General features: G+C 41.8%; 1 protein-coding gene across 13 annotated transcripts; it reads right to left on the bottom strand.

Moving 5' to 3' along the window:
- Nucleotides 1–200: 200 nt before the first annotated feature.
- ubap2l (ubiquitin associated protein 2-like) lies at nucleotides 201–27,852 on the bottom strand. Of its 13 annotated transcripts, none has more exons than XM_080045573.1 (30): nucleotides 27,768–27,852; nucleotides 26,069–26,206; nucleotides 25,690–25,767; nucleotides 24,984–25,094; nucleotides 23,165–23,342; nucleotides 22,669–22,806; nucleotides 22,475–22,523; nucleotides 19,753–19,797; nucleotides 18,817–18,923; nucleotides 16,076–16,135; nucleotides 15,924–15,976; nucleotides 15,672–15,757; nucleotides 15,039–15,219; nucleotides 14,622–14,823; nucleotides 14,109–14,425; nucleotides 13,265–13,464; nucleotides 12,745–12,865; nucleotides 11,707–11,746; nucleotides 11,387–11,597; nucleotides 11,182–11,248; nucleotides 9,881–10,175; nucleotides 9,243–9,331; nucleotides 9,065–9,118; nucleotides 8,877–8,958; nucleotides 5,506–5,726; nucleotides 5,099–5,204; nucleotides 3,732–3,857; nucleotides 2,171–2,238; nucleotides 1,854–2,048; nucleotides 201–1,502 (listed from the first exon to the last, which is right to left on the bottom strand). In XM_080045573.1, exons 2-30 carry the CDS (start codon nucleotides 26,162–26,164, stop codon nucleotides 1,407–1,409), a joined length of 3,672 nt encoding a protein of 1,223 aa, XP_079901699.1. In that variant the 5' UTR covers nucleotides 26,165–26,206; nucleotides 27,768–27,852; the 3' UTR covers nucleotides 201–1,406. The 13 variants fall into 13 exon arrangements, with proteins under 13 accessions (XP_079901699.1, XP_079901694.1, XP_079901700.1 ...); XM_080045568.1 differs by lacking the exon at nucleotides 27,768–27,852 and adding an exon at nucleotides 27,590–27,746; XM_080045574.1 differs by lacking the exon at nucleotides 27,768–27,852 and adding an exon at nucleotides 27,590–27,746 and having other exon boundaries at nucleotides 11,387–11,579.

The following is a 27,852-nucleotide window of genomic DNA, read 5'->3' as shown; positions in this document are numbered from 1 at the left end:
GATGCTGCTCTATTTACAAGCCACATGAGAACCAAATAGTTTCTTAAAAGGCATTCACATCCATAATGATGAAAATGTATTTTTCTTGTTTATTTACTTAATATTTATATATTTTTACAAAATAAAAAAAAAATATGAAACAGAAAGCTAACAAGTCCGCAAGGATTTGAAAAGGAAAAAGCCATCAAACAAACAGGGACTACAGTACTTGTGTTTTTTTTATATATGTACAAGACAAGTTTATCCATTTAAATTGTTTTTTAAAACGCACAGTACAAAAAGAAAAAATAAATCACTGACAAAAAAGAAACCCAAAGTACAATTCTGTCCATCAGTATTCAATGCTGCAGGTTTCCTTATAACGGGGACAGGTGGTGGGGCAGGGAAGAGGTGGGGGGCCTCAGAAAAAAAATAAAAAATAAAACACACTGGAAGGCAGACTGGGTGTGTATTGGCCTTGGAAATCATTCTCAACCTCTCTTGCAGAATAGGTGGGGACCTTTAAGCAACACATGTATAATCCATGGGGAACAGTTACTGTACAAGTTGTTTGAATAATGAAAAAACCTGTGCTAGGCAGAAAACAAAGCACAGCACACAACCTATGGGCCCCTGTGTGTACAAACATGCACGCAGTCACATGACAAACACACTTTCCTCACAGTCCAAGCCATTGAGCTTGCTTATACATCTTTATATATAATATATCTATATTTGGTAAAAAATAAACTTCACAACTCTACCAATTTAGAGAATTGTTTCTTCAAACCTAAAATTACATAAAAATGAAAAACGAAACCCAAAACATTTAACGGCAATTAAGCAAATTATTGTGGTTGTGTATTTTGTGTGGTATGGAAGAGTTTCCACTAAAATTAAGTAGTGAGGAATTGAGTGCGAGAAATACAAAGCCAGCCTGTCCCCCCCACCTTCGGATATTACTTCATTCCTCCCCAGAAGTAAGGAAAACATGGGGGGGGGGAGAAGAGAGGGAAAACTAACAATAAACATACAGGAAACGTTCATTCTTTTAGAAAACAGTTCTATGTTACATACAAGTGAAAGAAAAAAGGGGTGGGGCGGGCAGGGATTAACACGATACAAATTCCCAACACTCAATAATTCACCTCTTGACGGTGCATTTCTATAACCATTAAGCTCCGATGCCCCCTCTCGTCTAAGCCCCTCCTGTCCCTCCATCAATGCATCAGTACAGTGCACGTTCTCTCGGCACAGCACCACCTCCGACCGCAGTCAGAGCTGCAGGAGTGCTGGGCCAAGAGACTGGGGAGGAAATCTCTGCAGGAGGAAGAGGGAGTTTATATGTGGAGACTGTTTTGCAGAAGGAGTGATGAGCCCCCTCTTTGTAGCTTCTGTCCGGGGGGGCCCCCCGACTACGGCGGATGTTAGTTTGCCCCCCAGTTGTAGCTGTTGTATGCCGACTTGTTGATCTGAGACTTCTGTTGAATGGAGGCGTTCTGGCTGCGCTGTCCAGTGCCACTCTGTTGAGAGAGGACAGAGTTTATCTGTGAGCTGTCTATTCATGTCATTTGCTTACTACTAGTTTGAAATTCATCTGCTGACCATGAACTGTGAAAACAAAATTACCATAATCAATCTTGTTTGTGTACCCAATGATCATTTTGTAACCATGGTAACAAGTTCATGCTTCAGTGAGTGGTTGGGATTCTCCACAATGCACCAGAAAGCTTGAAGATGTAAAACAGACTTCCCTAACCCTGCTAAGGGTGTGTCCAACTTTATATTAAGCAGTTTTTCACAGGAATCATTGTTTCATGGTCAGGAAAACTGAACCGAACTACACACTTCTAGTTCAAAAGCTTTCCCCCTACCTGTCCATCCTGCTGCAGGTGGTGGTGCAGGATCTGATTGTGGGCTTGTTGGTGCGGTGCCAGGATGTGCATGAAAGGTGCCGGGGCATAGCCAGCGGCGGCCGGGGCGTTTATGGGCCCCCCGCTCCCCAGAGCAGAGGGCAGGCTGAACGAAGCTGCTGGCGTGCCGGCATGGAAATTCTGCTTCTCAAACGACTGTAGGAGGAAGTCACACAAACCGAAACATTTGGTCAGTGTCAGTCTCTGTTTCAATTTTACCATACGCATGGGGGAAAAGAAAGTCCCTTCCTTTAAAAGGAAAGGCCTGAAATGTTTACCTGCGTCTTTGTGTAAACAGACCCTGAAATATCTGGTACCCCTGTGTTGCTTGATGTGACAGAGACTCCTGCAGAGACAAAGAAGACAGGAGACAAAATTAGGCTGACCACTGACCATGTAGAGTGGACTTCAGCAACAACTTACACAAGTCATGACCAGAAACGCATGGTATTCTTAAGATTCTAACTAGCATAATTGCTGCATAGTCTACCAACGGAAAATATACACTTGAATTGAAGTGTTCAACACAACAACAAAAAGCATTAGAAGACATTGATGTTCATAAATAATTTCAGTAGAATTTCTGTTTAGTGAGGACAGAGAAGACGGGGCGAGGAGATGGAGAGAGATGAGGTAAGAAAGGTGGTGTCGCAGCAAATCAGTCCCTGACAGCCACAGTGGTACAAATCTGACCGTTTCTAGTAGTTACTGCTGTCGTTGTTTTGGCAAAACCTGACCCTCCCGAGATCCATAACAGGGTCAAGCGGTGTCCAAAACAAGAGAAACACAGGGCAGGAAATATTCTTACTTTGAAGAGGCAGTTCTAATGGCATTTACACATCAAAATATAAAAAGGCCTTCATGGAATCCTTTATTTGTGTTTAAAAGTGACACCGAGGCATCAGAAGCTGTAACAATGCTGAAATCAGCACTCAGTAGGAACGTCATGACATTAAGGTAGATTAGTAGTTTACGTTTTTTTTCAGGCTTCAGTGATGGATTTTACCACTTTAATTTGATGTTGGAGTTTTAAATAATATCCATTGTCACAAGACACTCCTCCGTGTGTAACACTCATTTTTACCTTAATCTTACTAGTCCTGTGCTGTTAAGTGTTAAAATGTGACTAAGCTCAAGTAAATGTTACTAAAGTTCCAAGTTAGTATCATTACCTTTGTGACTTTACTCAAAGTGTGTCTTGAAAATTATTCAGACATTAGACCAACATTTAAAATTGCCAACACATTTTATCAAAGTAAACATAAAAAATAAAATCACACTTCCAAAACACAGCATTGATTGACCTTTTGCCGCCCCCCCCCCCCATCTCTATTTGGTTGTAACCTACCCAGAGGACAGCTAACTCAATGGAGACGGACGTACCAGCAATGACAACATGAGCTGAAGAGCAAGCCACACAGGGAAAATGCATTGATGGAATCAACCAGAGTAACTCATCGGTTAATGGCAGCCACAGCCCTAGTGAGGTGCCACATTTAAAAAAAAAAAAAACCCCGATAACTAGGCAATAGGCACCATAACTGTCTGGAACATAAGAACCAGATTGGATTGATGATGAGATGCCCTGGAAGAGAACAGGTAACAGACAGAATGGCAGACAAGGCTTGTAAGAGAGGCAGGCTGCTCTGGGCTGTCTAATAGGCGCATGTAATGTGACAGGTCTTTCCCACAAGCACAGCTCATCAGCAATGAGGCAAAGGAATGAGAGCAGAGAGGGGGGAGAAGGATGGTTGGTGACATAAGGAGGAACACGGGAGGGACGGGTTTTTTTTTTCCTTTTCTCCTTTTTGTCTTAATTCGGCAAGTGGCGGCACTCACCGACTCCAGGCCCGCTGACAGAGTTGGCCGGCTTGTTTTGTGCAGAAGCAGCAGCGGCCACGGCAGTGCCGTATCCGCCCTTACAGAAATCCCCACTCCCTGAAGCCTGGCCCACATCCTCATAGCCTGCAACAGTCAGACACACAGCCGCAGCCCACAGCGTTAGACACACCAGGCAGGGGAAGCAGACCAGCCTCAAGATAGCTTTTGCAAATAATTTGTAGCGTTTGTTAGAAATGGTGTACCGCAAGGGCAGGTTTAAGAAAATTGTGACAATACAAATGATGTCGTCTAGTAAACAACTATGCTGCTAATTTTAATACTTAAACTACAATTACCAGAACTTTGACAGCAAGTGCATTGTCCTGGGTGGCAAAACCTGCCCAGCCGGCACAACAACCTGGTATGAATCAACGCTCACATAATTTGCAAATACCATTTGACCCAAGTCTGAGGGGAGGAGGTGGGGTAGGGGGAGTAACGGGGCAAGCAGGGTGTGTGTGTGGGAGGGGGGAGCAGCAGATGGTGCAGCTTAGAACAAATAGATGTTGCACATGTAGGTGGATGTGGAGTGATGAATTAAAGTTTGAGAATAAAATGTAGTTTCACTGAAAAAAAATGTGATGAAGCAGTTACGAAAAGGCCACTGGGAAAACAGGAAACTGCTGAGAGAAAACAAGCTTAAATGAGAGTCCCATTTGGGAGGATGGCCGGCGTTCCATTTGTTCATGCGTACAAGATGAATGTATGTGCAGGAGATGTGGTGGCAGGTGAAGCCTTGGGGAAAACTCCACTTTCCCAGATAAGCAAAGCAAGCTATGGAAGACAACAGGAGACTGATAATCTAATCCTTTATTCAAACTGGTATTGTCGATTGCCTTCTTTTCAAGCCCATCTTCGCAGTCTTATATATTATTAGAAGCCATTTAATCAAAGTGACGGATATTTTCTAGCCAATTTAAAAGGAGCTGAATTATTGATGCATGTTCTTTGTGTGTAAAGGCAATGAAAACCGGGTAAAAGATAAAGACACGTTTCCAGTAGTCTGACAATTAAACCCGAACATTAAAATCGTGCTTGTGAGAAATTTAAAAAACAGTGTTTGATGTCAACAGTTCCAAGTGAGAATCAGCAGACGAGAATGTTGTATGGACCATTAACAACTGCCCTAACACAAGCGTATCAAAAGTCTTCACACAAGCATCACATTTATGCTTGTAGTTGCTGCAGAGCTCAAATTAAATATGTACTCCACACCAATGAGCTCATTGTGAGAATCCGCACAGAGTTATTGGTTTGCTGGCAAACACAGCAGGACCTGCATGACCTCCTTTAAAGAATGCCAGTTCGATAGTTTAGTGCCTCACCAGTGTTGTATGCATGGGAACCATAGCCACTAGCCTGCTGGAAGGCTGTGGCTGATGCGTTGACACCGACATTCACACCGTGCTGCTTTGACGAGGTAGGAGCAACCTGGACAAAAACAGCATGTCATGTCAAGGAGGGAGAAACGGAAGCTAAAACGGACAGACATTTTTTACAAACTTTGTGTTGACGGTTCAACAAAACCCAGTTCTCTTCTCGTTTAGGGTGATTAATTACTAACATTTCAATCTCAAAACCCAATCTTATAGCACTACTTGAGGATAGGTCAAAAAGGACAGCAAAAACATTTCTATTTTCAATCTATATTGTTCCTTATTAGAAGATACTAAAAACCATAGGGGAAAAAACCAGCCAACAAATTAGCTAGCCTGAAACTTAAGTTTCTCACCGGAAACACAGCAGGTCCGTACTGGAAGGTGTTAGGCAGGCCTGGCATGCCAGTGTAGTATGGGAGACTTGTGTAGCTGTAGCCAGGCGGCAGTGCGGGGTTGAGGAAGGGTTGCTGCTGGGTGTGATGTGCCTGGGTTTGGTTCTGCTGTTGTGACTGAGCTAAAGTGGTGGCTGGGGCAGGAGATGACGCGTCGCCTCGACCAAACTTCGATAAGTCGCCTGCAAATATGGGAGAGGGAAGATGACATGACAGAGTGCAGTGTTATTACCAAGTGTTTAAAGTACAAATGTGACACATGATAAAAATAAAACACATCAGAAATACATAAAGGACATTTCCAAAAAAGATTTATCCCTGATGCATTCATAGTCTCTGACAGCCATAAATACCTACATAATCTTTAGATTATTAATTTGGATTGTTTATAATATATCATGCATTTTTTACAATATATAATAATATTATCCTGCTAACAAATATGTAGCACTGTTATCCTGCAAGGCTCAGTTTCAATCAACACACAAAAGAAAACAGTAGGCTCAAACCCTTACTACATTTTGTGAGAGGATTATCATATAAAATTTGGCCCATATAAACGGTCCCTTCATCATGCAAACCGGTGAACCTTCATGGGCGATATGGCAAAAATTATTATCACGATTATTTTTTCGATATTGATCGATATCGATATTAATCACGATATACTGCTGAAGCCTGAAGAAATCAGATTGTTCATAAGTTTAAACATACAATGTTGTTTATTAGCATATTTGTGATGAGGGAACATTGAATCACATTTAAAGCGGCAACGAGTAACATTTAAATATCTTTTAAACAACCTCATGTTTCCTCTCATAATCATAAATTACCTTTAACAGCAAACGAGACCATCAGTGCAAAGAAAGACGTTTTTATATAGTTTTTATTACTGCATTTGATCTGGTCGTACACCCAGTCCGATTTTCGGTTCACGCGTGCATGCTCTATGGTCACATATCCGTATTGGTCGCAGATTTCAGTGTGGCGCAGGAACGTGATTTGAGAAGCCTATCACTCCAGGTGAGGGAAGGGGATAGGGAGACCAGATCCCAATTCACCAGCTGTGGGACAAAGACTACGTTTGTGCGGGACAATGCGGGACAAAGTGCCGTTTTTTTAGCAAAAAAACTCGTGTCACCACTGGTAATGCCAGAGACACGGCTTTCTATATTAAAAAAACACTATCTTTAGATCAGCGCGCAGCAGTTAAGTTAGCTACTGTTAAACAAATAGAGCATTAAGGCTTCGGCTTCACATTAAAAACATTTCACTGGCTTCACATTAGCATTTCACTTGACAAACGTGAGTTGGCTTTTATTTTGAAGTAACAGGAAGACAAACGTTGAAGCACTGCAGGCAGCACCTTCACAGAGCCACTGAGCCCAGCAGCCCGATACACACACACACACAGACCAATACACACACAGACAAACGGAGACTGCTGTCTCCTCACAGCTATCGGATAAATGCCAGATTATAAAACACGCATTTAAAAAGGGGGGCTCACTTTCAATAACAATGCTTCTAACTTCTAGGGTGACCAGATCGCATTTCCATTACTTTTCACACGTCCCGCAAATTGAGACGTTGTCCCGCGGGAGCCTTGTTTGAGACAGTTATTTGTCGTCATAATGACTAACGGGGCTGAACCATCAAAGAAAAAAAAGAAAATGCAATGTAGAAAAGCTAAAAGGGAGAGTGATAGGCGGGCGGGAGGGCGTTGCCAAGCAACCTATACACAATTTCACGGAGTGAACCTAGACTGCAGTGTTTACTCCTAAATGAATGAGCGGTAGCCTACTAAAACAAAGTTTACTTTGCCTCACCAGCATCATCAGATGACCATTATTCATCTGAAATAGTCATTATTTACAACAACATAAACACATTACCTCATCGTGATCCATTCTAACTAACTGCCGTCTCTCGTTCATTCGCTTTGTGTGGGGACACATACTCGTTCAGCTCCGTGAGAGGTGACAATGCATCAACTCATTGCAATCAGGTGTAGTTGATGCTGTGTCACTAACCACTCTCACCGAGCCGAAAAGAGTCCGGTGCCCTCACACTTTCAACACACGGACACGGCACGCACTATATTGCTTCCTGATTATTTGAATCTTGCACCCCCTGCACGAGCTTCACGACAGCTGGCGTCGTAAAAATACTACCGCTTTTGTTCAAAGGTGTCGCCAACGTGCCGACTTACTCGTTGTAGCTTTAAATATAAACATTTAACTTCACAAACATGTTTTATTTGCCCCTAACAAAACAATATAAGATAGCTTGAATTATTTAAAATAATGTAAATAAAAAAAAGCTCTAACTTCTTTCACATTAAACTCTATATTGAATTTGAAGCCTACAACTGAAAGTATGTGGAAGGAGTGGGCCAGAAATTGAAAGTGCAGTAGTTTGACGATTGATTTTATTCTTGAATTTGGGATATAATGAATTTGCTGGTAAATGAATAGTTTACCAGAAGAAGTCATGGTCAAACATTACAAAAAATAAGTGATGAAGGTCTGATCAGTCTTCGTGTTGAGGTAGGCAGTGTTTATCACTTTCTCCATATGCATTAGGGATGTGAATGTGTCAATGACCGGTTTTCCATGCTCAAGTCGACTTTAAAATCCGAAAATCAGGGGGTTATGCCGTTTTATTATAACCGTGTATGCGAGTTCACGTCTGGTCGTGAGCGCCCTGCAGGAGCGTCACTTCTGCATGAAGTGTCAGCTTCACATAAGAGTCTGGTGAGGGACCATTTTTTCACTACGCCGTAGCTCAGTTCAACAAGAAAGGCAAAAACAAACTGTTGAACTGTGCAGCGGACCGTCATCATGCGTATGACAAATGTATTAAATATGCAAATTCGATCGGACCTGACTGGAAAGTATTACCCGACACAGTAGCGGGTGAAGTGACAGAATTTACACAGCAGCACGCAAATCTATCCGCATATGGCGTGTGTTAATTTCCATCCCTCCGCTCTCCTCTCCGCGGCGCTCAAAGCTCAAACATGCACCAGAAAATGGGCGTGTACTTCGACATGAATGGCAAACACTGCGATCTGACTGGCTGTTGCAAGTATTTCTGCTGTGTGATTGGCTGTTAGGTAAATCCATAACTTTTTTTTATTTTATTTTTTATAATAATTTTTTTCAATATCGAGCATTTATGTCTTATGCTTATCGACGTAATCGCCGTGAGTTTTATCGCGATTACTAATTGAAATCTAATTATTGCCCAGCCCTACCGTCATGCAGCTAAATGCTCAACAGACTCAGAAACAGAGTTTTCATAGCTGTAGTTTTAAGATGACGGCTTACCAGAGTAAGGGTTGTTCGTCAGGCCGCCGTCTCTCCCAGTCAGTGCTGTTGTGGCAGTTGCAAACGGGATGCTGTAATAATCCTGGAGCAAAAAACATTTAAAAAAATTAAATTCAATAAAAAAATATACAGGCAATGAAGCAGTTCTTTTTGCAGTAGATTGAGATTTTTCACAAAAGAAAATTTACCAGCGGTATTCTTGTTTGCAGCATCTGTAGGTCATCATAGCCGTACACCTGAGGCTGAGATGAAGAAATGGGTCAGAAAGTAATTTTACATTAACAATTACATAACAGGAACTTCTGTAAGCACAGGTAAAGCTCAGACTGTACTACAAAGACTGACTTGAACCAGGTAGGAACCTACAGGGTAGGCGTGCAGTAGTCCAGGGGCCATGATGTATGGGTTGGGCAGTAGAGGGGGCACTCCAGGTGGCAGGTTTGGAGGCGCTTTCCCTAGAAAGACAAAAAGACATGGAAAGCATTCAAAAATCCATTCATTTGCCGAACAAGAAATACTAAAAATGCTCAAATTACTCAAAAATGTACACTGAATATACTGCATACACGCATTCTTATTTGCCAGTAAAATACAGGTACTAAAGTAGGGCTATCAATCAATCATTCTCCCTTAGCTGAATCAGTAAATTACAAGACTGCATAACACCATGTGACAAACTATGCACCAGCAGAGGGAGCGGAGAGGAAAACTAATCTAACATTTGTGTGTGAGTAAGGGGAGGGGAGAATCTTCAGTTGAACAACCAAACAGAGCGATGAGTCAGAATCATGGACACTCAGCCAGTAACTGAGGAAATGGAAACCAATGTATACATTGCCAGTTCTAACAACATTGTTTTTTTTTACAAAATAAAAGGGTCACAAATATTAAAACTTTAAAGAAATTTCACCTTGCAAGATTTGGAAGTAAAGCTGTCTGAAGAGGAACCGATATCACAAAGTGTATGTTTCACTAACATGTCCGTGCTGGTGTTTGTGTCTAACCTGAGGATACTGCATTGCCGCGTGCAGATGAGGAAGTAGCTAAGGAAGGAATGGAGGCCGTTGACATGGTGGCAGCTGCCATAGCCTGGACACCCATGGCTGCAGTGTTAAGGCCCATGGCAAGACTGCTGACGGGGCCGAGGCCGGAGGGCGCTGAAACTGTGTGAGAGCCCATTTGGATGTGGGGCGCCCCTAGCGACACCTGCGCAGCCAACGAGGAAGGGACTGATGAAGACACAACTGAGGAAGGAAAGGAGGAGGAGTGCAGGCTCGAGTCACCGTCTACACTAGGATGCTGTAGAGACGGAAGAAAAGAAAAAGATGTGGTTAGGATTGATAATATTACATTACCATTAGAGTGAATGGACATCTACTGTGCAATCACAGGAAATGCAGCTCTCAAAATGCTTACAGAGAAACACTGTCCTGCATAAGCACGTAGACTCAACTTGTGTTTTCAATCTAAGCTGCTCTTTGAATTATTATTATCTTTTAAATAAAGCAAAAGACAAGACTAGATCCAATGATAGGCTTAAGTATAAATTAGGGGTGTGAACGTTTATAAAAATGCCTAACCGTGTACACGACAAATTTTTTTTCGTGTACACGGTTAACCGTGACGTCATTGTCCTCGTGCCCCCGCCGTCTTGTAGGCGCGCGCGCGCGCACACACACACACCCACACACACATACGCGTTCGTTCGCCTGTAAACACACAATTGACATGAACTACGCTCGTTTACACACCTCTTATAATATAGGTCCATGGTACACACACACACACACACGTTCGCCGTCATAATCGCGCTTCATTCATTTCCTGATTAATATAGCCTATCGCTTTCTACATGTCCACGTTAAATGCATGTTGAACAGGTGTTATAAAGTTCGGGCTACTTACGAGCGTAGTTCACGTCAACCGGGTAACTTTAATCTTTAGGTTATCTTTCATCACTCTTCCGTGGCTGTGAGTCGAGCACCGGCACGGCGACTCCCCGTGTGTGTGTGTGTGTGTGTGTGTGCGCTGATACACACACTCACTCACACACACTCGCCGAGGGACAGACAGATTCTCGGCAGACTAGCTTTTATCCTCCCCAATTAGTTTATTAGTGATGTAAAATCAATAAACGCGTGTCTCCAGAACAAATTTAAAAGCTTTGAAATTTGAAAAAAAAAAAAAAAACGGTTTTCGTTTATTGATTTTTCCTAAACGGTTATGATTTACTAAACGGTTACACGTGTACACGTGTACACATGCACACCCCTAGTATAAATACATAAATATAAAAATAGCTCACCATTAAGCTTGAGTTGGTTGTCCGGACTGAAGATGGCACATGGCTGTTCTGTTGCAATTGGTGGGAGCTGTACAAATTTGAGGAAGGTTCATTGCATGTCAATTGTCGCCAAATCACATTTATAGGTAAGCAAGTTCACCCAACATCATAATTTAAGACACAATATTTTCTGCCATTTATTTGTGTTAATCTAGCATCTTCTCACTTATGGTGCTGAGGAGGGGGCATGGTACTTGGAGGCAGGTCTTCACTGTACCCGATAGCGCTATGGGATATCTGATTGGAGGATGACATCATGGAGGCAGGGCCTGAGCCGCTGTCAGTCAAAGGGCCCATGCTGGAGACAGATGCTGGCGTGACCAAATCAGAGGCAGGATTGACTGCAGAGCCCGCTGCAGCTGAAAAGAGAGACATTTCTGGAATAAATTCCAAGTTCAGAGTGATGAGGAAAAATGCTTGTTTTTGGGCGAATGTCTCACAATTTCAACAATGCTTTAAAGAGGGGCTTTGTAATTAGGCACTTACCCTCCACAGATTGCGTTGCTTGCATTGAACTGTAGCCATTCTGTTAAAAACAACAATGGAGGGTGAGCTAACAGGTTTCTTTGGAAACAGGCCATTGATAAGTTGAAGGGTGTTACGCTCTTTGAAAACACCATTATGCAGATAATATTCATATTTCAACTACAGGTCAGGTTTGAAATCAGTAGGCATGACATCATTACAACATAAAACAAAAAAGCTGTAGAATGAAGGGATAGAACAGCTTCTGCACTAGCCCGAATTATTCGAATATCTGAGTATTCGTTTGTTAAATTGCTGTCTCGGCTCACACACACTCGGTTTCAGTGAGTACATTGGCATTATTAATGTTGGTTTTGATGGTGTGTTTTTTTTAGAACGAGTGTTCGGATACTCGCTCGGAAAATCAAACGAATTTTCGAAGCCTGTAAAATGGTATTCGGGCCAGCCCTATTCTGCACTGAGTGTACAGTTAAGGAAACATCTGACGTGTTTTATAGTTCATTAATAAAGCTTGTGTTCATAATGACTTTTTAAATGAGTTGAGCCATGGAGGAATCAACAGGGTTGGACCAGATTATACATAGGAACTCTGAAGAACCATGTACTCTGTAAAAAATATATTGAATTCTACATCCTACATCCTTCAGTGCACATAGTAGGACAACTTCCTTTTTTTCTTAGATTTTTTTTTATTTTTTTTTTTAGATTTTTATGCTTTATTGATAGTGTAGAGACAGAGTTGAAATGGGGCAGAGAGGGGATTGACATGCAGAGAACGACCGCGGGCTGGAATCGAACCCGGGTCCGCTGCTGGCTGAGGCCCATGGGGGGGACGCCCTACCAACTGAGCTAAGGGCGCCCCCTCCATCACTTTTTATAGGTCATTATAATTTGCCATACCATGATTGTTTAAAGACTTTTGTGCAACCCTCCGTATATGTAGGTTTATAAATCAGACAATCTTTATAGTAGTAGTTTATGACAGCAGACTTCTGATTTAAGAGTGTTTCACAGGATAAAGAGGGGTTTTGACTTTACCTTGGGCTGCATATCCTTCTGCGGGGAGGAGGAGACTGAGGGAGGGTAGCCCCGTGTCTGCGACGCTCTCTGATCATACAGGTCCATCTGGCTGGGGTTGGAGAGAGCTGGAGTTGATTCACTGCAGGTTGTAATGGTATTGACGTTTGACTGTGTTCTTAGAGAACTTTGAAAGTGCTTAAAATTATAAGAGTGTAAATCAATGATTGTGTTACAGCGCTTTTAATATATACTGCAACAAATACTGCAACTTTAAGAGGTTTATGGCTATAGTAATATCTTCTTCTCAGACATCTCTTGTAGTCTAGATAGGAACTTTCTAACATGTATTTGTATTGAGTTGTTCACAGGAATGTGTCTCGTCAACACCAGATGCCACCATGTAGCACAGCGGCCGAATGATTAAATAAAAGCTACAAAACGGTTTCCTTTGACCTTGAGTATTTCCAGGATGTTTCTTTTCTTCCAAATAATCACAATACAGTGGTGCAAATGCTGAAACACTATGACATGTACCAACCTGCTTGGGCTCGTGTAGAGACTGTTTTGAACCTGGTTGGCTTGTGTGGTGGTGGAGGGGGCCGACTCGTACTCTTGTAGAACTGGTTCTGACCCAAACTGCAGTGCTCCAAATTGAAGATTGAGGCCTGTGATGTCTGTTGAGCCAGGCATCTCCACAGCCATCGCAGGAATCTGAGGGAAATTAAGGGCATATGTGGACTTGGCCCAAATAGTTTGAGTTTGTTACCATGGAAGTTTCCAAATACAATAAATGACATTCATGCATTATTTCAAAAAGAAGTTAAAGCCTCTGGAAACCTGGTCTAAAATAGTAAAAATTAGTATATGATATCAAAGGTGGGTGTTTCAATAAGCTTCTACAAAAATCTGATTGAAAATAAATGTTGATAAATATCATAAAACTAAACATTACATTTTTTTGTTTTACTGTCTAAACCGTTTGACAGGACTGTGTGGGCATGGTCCTATTAAACAGTCTACATGGCAACAGTTATGTTTTTAATCGAACGCTCGGGCAGAGAACTGCCGTGATCGGTTCGAAATACTTATTGCCTAAAAAGAACCAAAGCATAGCCCGTCTCAACTAAAAACAAATTTCTGTAAAGTTTAAACTTAAATGATAATATATTTTATTCAGATTGATAAATATGCCTCTATCTTGTCAGATGCTTACTTTCGTGAAACTAACTATCGACATTAAATAGTTAAAAGGATGTTGTGAATTTGGGTTTACAGGGGCTTTAACTTTGGTGCTATCACCATACAAAAAGCAATTACAAGTCATGCCAGGATTTAGAATAAATGTTTGAGTTTATTTTTGAATGTTGTAATTTCAATGATACCTTTGTTGTAATGGAGGTCCTCTTCTTCTGCTGTTTGAGTTTGTGTTGCTGCAAAGGCAGTGGACTCTGGGCATCTGAGGAACTTGGGGAAACTTGTTGACCTAGAGAAGGTCCTGGTGCCATTTTGGGTAGGGAGGAAGCAGGCGGAGGCACCACATGGGAGGTTTGTTGGGGTAGGGAAGAAGACGAAGAGGAAGGAGGCAAGCCTTTGTCCTGCAGAAAATTATCCAACATGGATGAGGTTGTGGTGGCCACTTGGTAGGGCTGCCGCTTCGTAAAGGGCGAATGGGCTGAAGAATCCTGCTGAGTCTTTATTTCTGGGAAACGAAGAGAAGGAAAAATGTCTGTTAGGGGAAATAACCCTTAGAGCAGTTTAGATTGTCCTATATAAAAATAGAACATAACTTATATTATTTGACACAGTCTTAAAAGCAGAATTGAAGGAAAGTTAATTTAGTTTGATAGGTAACTAGTAATATATTTTAAAGTTAGTACAAAAGGACGTCATCTCACCGTATTGTCCCAGTGAAGTGGCACTGGTGTCCCAGGATGAAGGGCTTGTGTTGGGGGGTCCAGTCTGGGAGTGCTGGGCTGCCAGCTGGGCCAGCGCCTGGGCCGTTTTATACTGCTCCAGGAACTGAGAGCCAGTGGTCCCACCTGTGCTCGCACCTTTAGGGTCACCCACTTCCCCAAAACCCTTGCTCAGCATGCTGACCTGAAATGTTGGTAGATAATGACACATAACGTCACAATAATGCAAATATTAGTGGTGTTATTGTCACATGATGTCAATGGCCTTATCCTGTTCCTAGGTGGTTTGTTCTAAAAAGATTGAAGATAACTTGTATCAGGAAGTATCATAGAAGCCTGGGTGCATTTACATAGTCTACATAATTATAAAATGCTTTTGTGCTCTTAGGATAGTCTCACCACGCTATGCTGGGTGTAAGGGGTGTTGGAGGATGTTTGGGAGAGTGGCACGCCTTGCTTGGAGTTGCTGAAGACCAGTGACTGGGGCAGGGAGGGCGGCTGGGTGGCCTCCATGGGGGGGTTTTCTGTCTCTGAGGATGAGGATGGGGGAGTCTTCCCCAGGAGAACCGCAAGGTCAATCCTATAGAGAATGGTAGAAATATGAATTATGACAAGGAAACATTAAGAATCGGATTAGTAATTTTACAAAGCAAATGTCCAGGTGACATTTATTTTGCTTTTACCCCCCAACAAGTCCATAAACCCTGATATTTAGTTAACCGTTATGAAAGAAGAGCTCATCTTTTTATTCGAGAAATTTGAAAAGTTTCTATCTATGGTCCATTTAGCCTTTAGTCTAAAAATGTCAAAAATGTATTTAGTCAATCCTATTTAAGAGTTTTGATTGCCACTGTTCAATTTTATGTGGACCAAATCAATGATTTGTCTAACATGGAAATCCAAATCTTTCATGTTAAATGTCAGGGCGACAGTGAAACCAGGCAAATTTAATTTCTCTCAACCAATTCCTGGAAAAGCAACTTGGCCGGGGAAAGCATTAGTCCGGGCCAGTTAAGTGCATAAGTGACTTGCCTCTGTCCTTTGGTGATGGTAACATTCTCTTGAGGCACAGGCACGGACGCAACACTGGAAGCTGTGAATATCTTAGTCTCTGAAAGCTGCAGAGGAACACAGTGTAAGAGATTAAAGAAGTTATGGTCTGGGGAATAAATTAAACTGCGCTAAAAAATTGTTTCATATACTGATTATTCTTTAGAAGTCCTCACGTAATGTTATACTTAAGAGCTAGAACATTTTCTTGAGGTTAAGCCCAGAAACACTCACATCCTCATTCCAGTCCTCAGTGCCCCACTCCTCTGTGGGACTTCTCCAAGCACCTATAAGTCAAAGAGACACAGTTCAGTACTATGACGATGGGCAAAGAGGGCCTTCAAACAGAATGAGGCAGGAAAACAGAAGTTAATAAAAAAGATTACCAGGAGCAGAGTCAAACTTGGGTGGGTAATTTGTTCCCTCTCCTGCTGAGTATTCCAACCCTAGAGACAAAAAACAGAGGGGAGGAGATCAAAGTTGAATGTAATGAAAACAGATGATAATCCTTGAGTCACCTGGGGCCTCATTTATAAAGCTTGCGGCGCACAAAAACTTTGCGTAGACGGACAGAAATGTGCCGGAAAATGTGCGGTGACAAACGTTGGTATTTATAAAAACATTCTTTGCGGAGAAGTGTGCGTATTCCCACGCCAACTTTCGACCATGCGTAGAGCTACCGCAAGGTTTTCCTGACTTGGGGAATCAGCGACACTCAATGGCAACACCACAAAATAAAGCTCAGTCATCAGAAAAACCCAGACAAATGATGCTTGGCACCCAATATATTTAGTCAATAAAATGTATAAGCTTACCTATAGTTGCAAATATATGGCTACTGTAGTCTATGGCATGCAGTTGTGATGTAGTTTGAATTACTTATCAAGTAGCCTAGGTCTACATGTTTTGGTTATATCGTATACGTTGAATCTTATAGCGCTACTTTATAATAATGTCCTATACGTCTGGAGGTGTTTCCGTGAGTGGCCAGCGGGAGAGCAAATGTTAAGAGGTGTGTAAAAAGTAGTTTTGTACAAAGTTAAGCCCAACAGATATTAAGTAAAACTGTATATTTCGTTAGATAAAATCATGTTATGAATTTAGCAAATCATTACACGCATCTCTTTCCCATAACAATTCACCCTGGAAGATATAACTATAATCTGACGTCGTTGGAAATGTGTGGATCTCACGGGAGATAAACAATGGTCTCGAATAGACTATAGGTATTATTTCACTTGTCACACCATTTTATATGGGCCTACATATAGTAATACAGGTACGCTAATACGTGATATTGCATACAGCACAAAGGTGGGCGAAACTGCTTTACAAAGACTATAACGACTGTGCCAATCATGATGTGATAAGCGCGCGCGTGTGTTTGTGTGACAGTTACTGCAGCACATGCACGACGTCACAGGCTTTCTTCCTTCCCAGCCGCTTTCTTTGCGGCCGGTTGCCTCCCTTTTCTCCTCATGTCAGTCAAAATGCCTTGCTTATTAAGAGCGTCATCATATTCAGGAGCTATTCAGCATTCGCCATGTATGGTAGATTGTGGGATGAAACTGGGAGGTGAAGTGGGAGGACACGGGGTGGAGATCGTCTGCGCACAATTCACCGCAGGTGGGTATTTATAAAGGGAGGATTGCGTGCAAGTGTGCGCCGCACAGATTTATAAATCTGTTATAAATGAGGCCCCTGGACACCAAGACATCTTGGAGATATACAATATGCCTGGGAATTTGTAAAAAAATAAAATTATAATAATTTAAAAAAGGCGAAGGCATCTGTGTCAAGCATTACAAAGTTGCTTTTTGATCTTTCCTTTCCATTTTTACCACAGGAGCTTCAATGGCGATACTGAACATGATTTCCTAAAATTGTTTGGATGGTTAACCCATTGATGACTATGGTAATCTAGGATGCATGTTCTTAAAGCCACTACGAGTAACATGGCACGTTGGCGGCCCCTTCGGACAAAAGCGGTAGTATTTTTACGACGCCAGCTGTCGTGAAGCTGTTTTCTAGCGCGTGGTCACGTGGTCTTAAAAAAATCAACAAAACCCACCTCATGTGTATTTGAACCAATGACAGTGCATTCTATGCTGCGCACGCCATGAAAATTAGATAAAGTAACAATGCTGCACTACGCAGCATCAGGCAGGAGATACAATGTGGCGTCGCGCAGCAGCCGTCATCAATGGGTTAACAGATGCTTTATTGATAAGATTAAGCTCCCTTACAGGAGGGCGGGCTTTTTTTTTTTTTTGGCATTTTTATGCTTTATTGATAGTGTAGAGCAGGGGTGTCCAAACTACGGCCCGCCCGCTTTTTATTGGCCCGCGGCCGATTTTGAAAATATAATGTAATACTTTGAAAATTTTTTTTTTTTTTTTTTTTTTTTTGCATTTCTTAGTAACCCACTAGTGCAGGGGTGTCAAACACTGATTGATTGGCACATTTTAAAAATATAATGTAATATGGCCCTTTTAATTTTTAAATCATTTAAATGCACTCATTATATTACCAAGCCCATCCCAGAGGACCCTGCATAATATTTAATTTTAAATTAATATTATTATGGAAAATCCATGTGTCCTTCTCCAATAGCTTCTAATTCATCTGACAGTGTCTCCATTTTTTTTCATACACAATTCTTCAGCTTTAGCCTCTTAATTTTCCTCTCAAAGTGCACCAGATTCATGCATTTCACCTTAAAAACTTTAAAAAATCTCCCGGGGGGGCATACCCCCGGACCCCCCTAGGAGGGTCGGGATCTTACAAAGTGTGTCTGTTTAATGTGCAAGGAAAGTGTTGCCGTGAAGAAGGATTACAATTTACGAAGACACTATGAAACTAAACATCAGAGCAGCTACATGTCCTGATAAATGTGTTATTTTTGCAAAGTGGCCCGGCCCTTCGTAGATTTTTCTGTATGTGGCCCTCAGTGAAAAAAGTGTGGACACCCCTGGTGTAGAGACAGAGTTGAAATGGGGCAGAAAGGGGAGTGACATGCAGAGAACGACCGCGGGCTGGAATCGAACCCGGGTCCTCTGCTGGCCGAGGCCCATGGGGGGGACGCCCTACCAACTGAGTTAAGGGCTTTCTTAATAAATTAACTTACTAGCTCCCTCCTCCAGCTCCGCGCTTCCTGTGTTGTTCCAGGTGCTGCCCCCACCATAGTTTTCATCTGTCTGGGCTGGCTCCGCATAGTCAGCAGGGTTGAATGTTCTGGGAAAGAAATTGATAAGGATAAGATGGTTGATTTGAAAACCGAGTGTATATTCTGACCAACAGCTGGAAGACTGTCAGCAGCACCAAAAACATAAACCCAAGCTTGTGTGGCCATTTTTTATTTTTTTTAAACTTACCTACTACAGGTCAAAGTTTTTGAAATGTTAAGCAGAAGCATACCCCAGTTAATTCTTAAGAGCATAACACCACGATTGATCTAGCTGGTTTTGTGCCTGCATATTGCACTATCACTGTTTATATAAATCCCCAGCACTGCTGTTATCATTAGGCTTTTTACCCAACAGAAAACACTTCTATGAGTGTCTGAGGTTGTAGCAGGAAGAGGAAATGATAAGAGACTGAAGTGAATTAGTGTCTTTCAGAGTTTGTACATTAATGAAATGCAAATGAGAGGATCTAAGCTCTTAATACTGCTTTGGTTTTCCCCGTAACAACTCTTTCCTGGAAGGGCATGTTTAAATATTTTTTTATTAATCTGACACATCTGTGTATGAAAAGAAAATGAAGCCGATGCAACCTAGCAACATGATGAGGTACAACACGTTTCTTTTGAGTCAAGGCAAGGCATGAAGCTTGTATTATTTGTCTGGAGGTCCTTCCTGCGCAGATCTAGGGGAATTTATGGCTTATGTGAACAGATTTGACATTGAATTTCAGGAAGCTCTTTTTTTTCTGTCCTATTTATAGAATGAGGAGTATTACTTTACATTTTGATAAATTTATTAAATAATCCTGTTTTATGGCACTCAAAAAGTCTCCCGACAGAAAGCAAGAATAACAGACACACCAGAGGCGATGCACTCACCTCTCACCTCCTGCAATATCATATCTGGGCCCCTTATCAATCTGGCTTTAGAGGAAAAATAATGGCAACAATTACAAGAAGCACAACAAGGTTAAAAGTAGAAGATCAAACTTTTGTTTTTCAAACCACAATCCAGAGCAACAGCATAAGCAAAACGCCTTTGATCTGCCTATACCAGCACTGGAACAAAACACTCTAAACCGGTCAGTCACTCTACAATGCAAGGCAAGCCAGTGTGCTTTTAGTCATTGTGGGTAAATTTACAGTCCAAGAAACCCAACTCATCACACAAGTATACACAATGCAGCCACAAACACAAAAACCATTGCTAGATGAGAGCAGTTATGCAAGAGTATACAGCTAATGCCTTAACAACCTCAGTATTTTGAATGGAACCTTAAAAACACACAGCAGCATCATCTCAATCCATTACGGAACAGCTATACAGGATGTTGTTGTGAATGCATCAGTCACCACTCAAACTTGTCCACTAAAAATAAATCTCCATCTGAAGTCAACTAGCCTTTTTTCTTACTGCTATTTCTTTAAAACAAATTGAAAATAAACGCATACTGGACCAGATTCAAATGTAATGGTCTTTGTTCAAATAAACACCTCTGTCTCCACCAGAGCAGAGACACACTTTTACTCTAGTTTATAGGGATTCCACAAACTGGGACTTACATCTATTCTCACTCATCCATTCGCTTTTCTGCAAAATCCACTCGAGATTACAAACACAAAGGCAGCTAACATTCACCCCAAAGAGGCAGCACTGTTGACGCAAACAATGCTGTGGTACAAGTGCAAAACAACGGGCTACATTATGAAAGCATCTCCTTTTACACCAAGCAACACCAGTGAAGGAGGAGGACTTTATATGCAGCCATGTTACATTCTGCAGTTATGGTCACCAATACTGTAGTTGATAATAATAATAATAATAATAATATTATTCTACACTACTCTAAGCATCAAATTTTAAATCCACAATTTTGATTAATCACCAATGAGCCAAGCCTATTACTAATTGAAAACACAAGCAAAGCTGTCCCCATTTTCCTAGAAAGTGAAAATTTTACAGAATTAAAAGCACTATTCTCAAATAAGAGGCAGAAAATAATGTTTCCGTTACTTCAATAGCAATCACTGAAGACTTCCTTTAAGAGTGTCAAGCTGGGGAGCAGCTTTAAACATCTAATGTCTGTATAAACCAAAAACCAGATATGGGTTTCTTGTGTCATTGTAGCCTTATCCCTTAAATCAGCTATACTGCTTACCCTTAAGAGAACCAGGGGGGCTGGAGCTCATCTCAGCTGACATGACATTGAACGAACGAGTGAGTGAGTGAATTTGTGTCTGAGATTCTTGGCACAGGAGTTTTTATGCATCTACAAGCTATTTTTCAATATAAGTCTCTGGAAATAAAAATATAGATATCTATATTTGTACAATAAAAACAATATTAATGTATCAATATTCCTTATAAAATCCAAATAATTTAAGGTTTACACTAACTTTAGAACAAATGTCTGATCAAAGATCGCACAGTAATAAACTGATCGAAGACCATTTTAGCTCTAAGACAGCTTCCGTTAAAGCCACGTGTGTTTCATTTAAATCGGAGTTTAACTGATACTGAAGCCAAGCTGGTTAACTGTCTGCTAGCAACAAGAAGCAAAAGCAAATGCAGAACTGTTGAGTGGCTTGAAGTGGAGGGGGTTAGGTAATGTGAAAACATCTGCTACTGCATGTAATTGAAGGTGGTAAGCCCTGGCACTCAGCACACCCAAAACAAGCTTATATTATAGCAGATAGTAAACAAATCATATTGTAGTGCTCCTTATATGCAATAAGAATATGCAAGTAAATAACTGGGCCCACTCACAAATACACTTAAAGTTGTAAGACATTTTCACAGCATCACAGAAACATAGACCGTAAGGACTTTACAGTTATTGTGAGCGCGTCCACTTGAAAAAAAAACATCTATAAATCACGTCATAACACTTTTAGTTTCATTCAGGTCCTGTCTGCACCTTCTGAGCCTCTGTGCTCAAACATACATGTATGGCACTGTTGCAGCAGCTTTGATGTACACATCCAATACTTATAGCGAGAGCGAAAAATTACTTTCAGGCTTCTCATGCTACTTCAGCAGACCCCGAGGAGATTTGAAGATCTAGAACTTAAGAGTAACAGCACATCACACCAGAGTGCTTATCATCAAAGGCAGATATTTTGTCATGACAAGAGAAGTCCTATGTCAATGAATATCAATCAACAACAGTTTCACCACAGTTATCAAGATCTTCCTGTTATGACACCTACCAGTCAAGATGCTCACTCATCAACTGACTTAATATTAAATGCACACAAACAAACAAACAAACACACACGCAAACACACAAACTAATACACAGAACAAGCTAAATACACCTGTTGCGACAGCCCAGGCCAGAGAACAGAGACAGTTGAATTTAACCAAATTGGTACTTTCCTGAGAGATATATTCAAATTTAGCTCCATAAGATGTGTAGACACTGTGCACTCTGAAGAGAGTTAACCGGCCCACAGTGCTCCATCCCATTGGCTCACGTGTGTCCTTCCTTAGGATTACGGCTAAACAATAGACTGGGGTCCTGCTCTCTGGTGACCATGGCAACAGGTGAAAGTGTAACAAAAAGCCCTATGGTTATAAGCAACGCAGGTGTTCCCTTACCCCATGCCCTGCGCTGAAAATCTGCCCCCTCCTCGCCGTCCAGATACTCCTGGGGGAAACGACAAGGGCTTAATAATTTTGTTTTTAAGTTCAACAACGATTGTCACAAGAAAGAGTGGAAGTCATACAAGTAAAAAAATAACAATGCATGGCTTCTCCAACAAGTTCCACTAAAGAGGATTACAGACACTTACCGACGGTCCCTCTTCCTCTGCCTCTTCCCCTTCTGCCTCGCTCTGCACCTCGGTCTGCCCCCCGCTCTGCAACCCTCTCCACACCTCTTCCAGCTACTCCCACCTTGCTGCCATCCAAACCATTCTCCTGACCACGAACTGGAGTTAAGAGGAGAGAGAACGACATCAGATAAAAGCAACAACATAGGTGATTAGTGCCCCAGTTGGCAGACACAGGAGACACAACTGCAACCGCGTACCCTTTTAAATAGCCCTTGCAAAGCACACTTCATCAAGGCAAGTGATAATGGAGCTGACTAAGACATGTTGACCTCCATGTCAAGAAACAGTATCCTTTTTAATGGACATTTGGATACATTTTCCTTACACGTTACCAGAAAAGCAATAGTAAGAAAATACACAGCAACATGTTCGGAAAATCCAATACTTATATTTTATAAAAAGTTACCAGAAAAATAAAACAGGAAGTCACAGTAAAGGATTGGTTAACACTTACACTCTCGTCCCCTGCTGGCTCCACGGCCCCTACGTGGAGCCGCACCCCGGCGACGTGCTGCATCTCTCTCCCCTCCTCCTTTCTCCCGGTTCTCTTTTCCTTCCTCTCCTGTGTCTGCCTGGCTGGTCTCCTTCTGGCCTGACACACCTTTCTTCTTTCCCACCATTTCCCAAGATTCCTTAGGAACAAATAAATAAAGTGTTACACTGCTGAAAGTGTATTTGTAAACCACTGACATAATGGGATAATGTGCCCCAGTCAAAATCTTAAATTCAAATCTGAAAGAGATTTTTTTTATATACAAATGGGTTTGATTTTGAGTGTTGCCTGGTGGTAAATATGGCATTGCTTGAGAAAACTGATGGTTATGTGAGCCAGTTGCTTATAAAAAAAAAAAAAAAAAAAAATGTTGGTACTAAAATTTATTTGCAGGTGTCTACGTCTGAATTAGCCTGGTGCTACCAGACCATCGTACTTCATTTCATTTGTACAGAAGGTCTGGAAGTGCTGTAATTGGCAAACGTTCACTCATTTGGAGGCGGGTGTCTGTCGAAGTTTAAAACTATTGGATCTGCCCAGTGCCACTCTGGATTAGCCAACCAATCGCATCACGTTTGGTCATCACGTGTGTCATGAGCCGGCTTTTGATGGTGCCTTCCAGTTGGACAGGGAACTCGGAAATTTCCGACTTCACTACAATATTGTAGTCTATGAATCTACCGGTACCTGGCAACAGTAACTTGTTAGAGCCTAACGTTTAGTTATTTGGACGAGAAAGGTTTTAGGCGTCCATACTTTCGCGAGCAGATGCACTGGAACACAGACAGGTCGGAACTCGGAACTACCAAGTCGGAAATCTCCTTCTTCCGAGTATAAAGGAACGCAGCATTCAACTGAAACTGGAGCGTTCTCAGCCACTCGCTCTGTTCGCTGATTGGCACGATCGTAGATTCTCCGGAGAATCTGGGAAATGCGCTGTACACCCAGACTGACTACTGAAGGGAAAATGAAATTTGGCCGGAAGTACGCGGGCGGGCGGAGCCAGGCTACGTCTGAATAGTTCTGAGTGGAAATCCAAATGAGTTTGTAACAGATGCAGCAACTTAAAGTCGTGAGGGATACTTAAAACTAAAAAGTGAAAACAAAAATAAATTCCGTTCCCCCTGACGGTATTTTCCCAGCAGGCCATACTGAAATAGCTCATTTTAAAGTCTCACCACTGAGCCTGTATCTTGACAATCCAAGTAGCTGAGAGACCGTTATCAGGTCTGATTAATGTGCAGTCAAATTTCCACTCTTTCTGATTTGAATTTCCCTATATCTTCCACTAGTAACATTTATATCAAAGCTGGCATGAAACTATGAGGGTGTTTTAGTTTGTACATGCAGCACTTTTGTCGCAACACTTTTCATACAGACCAATTGTTAAGAGTAGATCATATATGACATTATCGGTCGAATAGTGAATTCACCTTGTATCGAATAATTTCACTGACAAGGTGGTATAGTAATACCTATGTGAAAAGGTAGATTTTTCTTATCTTGTGTAAACATTAAGTGACATACCGACCAACAGGGCATGAACAGAAAATGCATTTACAGTGAGGTTATGCACCCCTTTTCACCTTTACATTCAGCTATTTCTAAACTAACAAAACCCTGTTAATTTCCATGTTGATACCATCCTATACCTTCACAGGAGCCCTACCCATACAACATAAAATGTCAGTCCAATGTCATAGTTATCTAACCCAGTGTAGCAGTGATTTCTCCAGACTGGCCCCACATCACTAAGCCCTCACACAAAGCCAATACTCACAGTGTCTGGGCTGCCCTCCAGCAAAACATTAATGGCTCTGTTGACATCCCCGTTGCAATCGTGCAGCGCGATCATAGATTCATCCTGGTCCTTGCCTGTGATGTCAATCAGCTGCAAAAAGAGCAGTGGTATGATGAGACAAAGAGGTGACCCCTGGTTGACACTCGTTCTCTCTTTCATAGAAACACTCTAATGTAGAAATATACAGATTTAAAAAGAAGTACATAAGCATCACAACCTAAGTTTAGCTACAAAACAACATGTCTGTTGCTGGTTGGGTTTCAGCAACTTGGTCCCTTCAGTAGCTTCAACACAAGGTTAATTTTCATTAAGACTGACACCATGTCCTCTTTTAATGTGTGGATACACACTACAGTCAAGTATGTTAAAGATCATTTTTATCAACAAGGTCCAGATGACATTAGTTTGTTTACTTAATCAATGATTAAATGCTATATTCTGTATAACAAGAAGTATAAAAGCCACATGAGAATAAAAAGGCAGCTGGCGAGAGTGCAGATAAGTAATAAAGTGTGTGAAAGAGTTAAGCGAGAGCATTTCACACTAGTCTGTCAAAAGTATGAAATTGCACAGATTCATTAATAACAGCAACCAAATAAATCAAAAACACTATTTGCTTGTCATAACTGAGGAAAAAATGCAGGATTGTGACTGAACAAATAAAAAAAAAAGTGCATCTGCTTACCTGTTTGACCTTCTCTTCAAAGTCTGCATCATTGTGGTCTGAAATCATCTGAGCGAGCCGGATCTGCTCTGCGGTAGCCTGTTCCAAGAGGAGCGAAACATCCATAATTGCGTCAAACAGAAAGACAAGACTTGTAGGTTTGCAAAAACAGAAAGGACAAACTCATATTTGGCTATTTAGAAAACCTCACGGTATAGTTTTAAAGTAATTTTTGCTGACAAAAATAATCAATCTAATACAGTACCAATTTGTGTGTATTATGCATATTTGTAGCAAGAAACTTGGCATCTAACAAACCAAGTAACCTTGTAAAATACTTGATTTGCCTATATAAAAATCACTGTGCAAGTATCCGACAGGTGGTTGAGTGTGCGGGTACCTGAGGCCTTTGCTTGTGCTGTGTCTGGCTCTGTGTCTGGCCCTGTGTCTGCTCCCAGCTGCCCCGGGCTTTGTTCCCGCCCATGGACGTCATCATTTACAGTATATACAAATAACAGTATTTACAAAGGAATAACACCTAAAAACAGAAACGAAAGGTATTAGAGAGACCCCATGAATATGACCTACTTATGTCATGAACATGTCTGTGTACAGTGTACTACTACTTCTTCCTCCAACTGCCTGGTAATTTACTGCCTAGTGAGGGGGAGATAGCAGCAGTATCAAGAAGACACCATCAGCTTTGTTAACAGAAACGTCGACAAAGGGTGTTTTCAGCCCCTTTCTTGGGCAATGGCTTAAACCAACGCTAGAACTGTGCTTGCTTGACCCAGGAAACAAGAGTGCCACGGTGTTCAGTTATGCCGCACTCAAGGCTTACAAATGCATGACGTTTGCCAACTTATTTACCTCTTCAGAGCATTATGCAACACTTTCTATATTAAAATAGCCTCGGTGGTGTCACGACAGTATGGGATCGCAGAACCAATGATAGATATGTCCACACTGTAGTGGCATCAATAACGCATCCGTATCAGTCTGCACACTTTGATACTTCCTTTAATTCTCACTCCTGCATAAATTGCACAGCTCTTCTCCCCAAATAGATAGATACATCCTATTGTTGTTTATCTTACAATGTATCTTTATATTCTTTGATAGCTGCTCATCTACTCATGTTATTTGCCCTATGTTTATTGAATGCATCATCACAACACGGTACATTCCTTGTATATGTGAACATACCTGGCAATAAACCTATTCTGAAATGTGAGAGACAGGATGCAATGCTTAAGATGGACACCTACATCGCCTGCTCGGAAGCAAAGTGATAACCTTGTTACCGACAGCGATTCCTTAATCTAGCAAACGTTACGTAAACCCCTGTTTGGACTAGCATACAAACAAGCCTAAAGCCAGGGCCCCGTCGAATAATTCAGTATCCACTAGCCAGCCACATGGCCAAAAATGCTAGCCAACTAGCTAATGATTGAGGGGAAAGCATCCTGCGGTGGGGACCGCGGTGGGCTTCCGCTTTTCACGGCTTCACCTCATGGCGACAACGAGGCTCATGTTAATAGCCGCGAGCTAACGGGCTAACGGAGTGCTGACATCCGGCAACACAACACTGGGTGGTTAGCATTCATGGCAAACAAGTAAATTGGCTAATAAGCTACAGCTTTCCCGTTCGGGTTCGACCAGACCAAAAACGCCCAATGCTACTAGGATGCCACTAGTTAGCCAGCCATGCTAACTCAACTGGCTAACGTCGTTTCGTATAGCTAGGCGACGTTAGCCACCTAGCAAAGTAGCGGCTTTATAAATTGCACCACCACTCTATATCATCCACAACCATGGCCCCAATGTTATCTAATGACCCAGCTCTCGACATGGAAATCACCGAGGCTAAATGTAGGCCTACAGGCCCCTACAATGAAAATAAATAACAGGCGATACTGACCAGAAACCCGGCTCAATTTTAGACACTGCTACACAACCGACCGACAAGTGGTCTCGGTGTCGACCGGGTAGTCGGATTTAGGACAGGATATAATTACTGAACCCCAACTTGATACTACTAAATTGGGAAAATATAACGAGCCGACTCGCTCACACAATAAGCGAGAGACTGAATTTACCTGTTTCTTTTCCACTCTGACACCACGGAGAGCTGCGTCACGTGGTCCACAGAGCGCCTCGAGGAAACTGGACCCACGACATGTG

This window comes from Ammodytes marinus (assembly GCF_949987685.1).
Source record: "Ammodytes marinus genome assembly, chromosome: 17".
Taxonomy (NCBI): domain Eukaryota; kingdom Metazoa; phylum Chordata; class Actinopteri; order Uranoscopiformes; family Ammodytidae; genus Ammodytes; species Ammodytes marinus.
Note: the sequence above shows the minus strand (reverse complement) of the source record. Positions and strands in the feature narration are given on the sequence as shown.

What these genes read in the sequence shown, in the direction of transcription:
- ubap2l (XM_080045573.1), bottom strand. Translation starts at nt 26,164, where the DNA reads ATGATGACGTCCATGGGCGGGAACAAAGCCCGGGGCAGCTGGGAGCAG. An exon ending in ACCATCACCAAAGGACAGAG is followed by an intron (nt 15,220 to 15,671) that starts GCAAGTCACTTA and finishes CATTCTCTATAG; the next exon opens with GATTGACCTTGCGGTTCTCC. An exon ending in GACGAACAACCCTTACTCTG is followed by an intron (nt 5,727 to 8,876) that starts GTAAGCCGTCAT and finishes CCATATTTGCAG; the next exon opens with GCGACTTATCGAAGTTTGGT.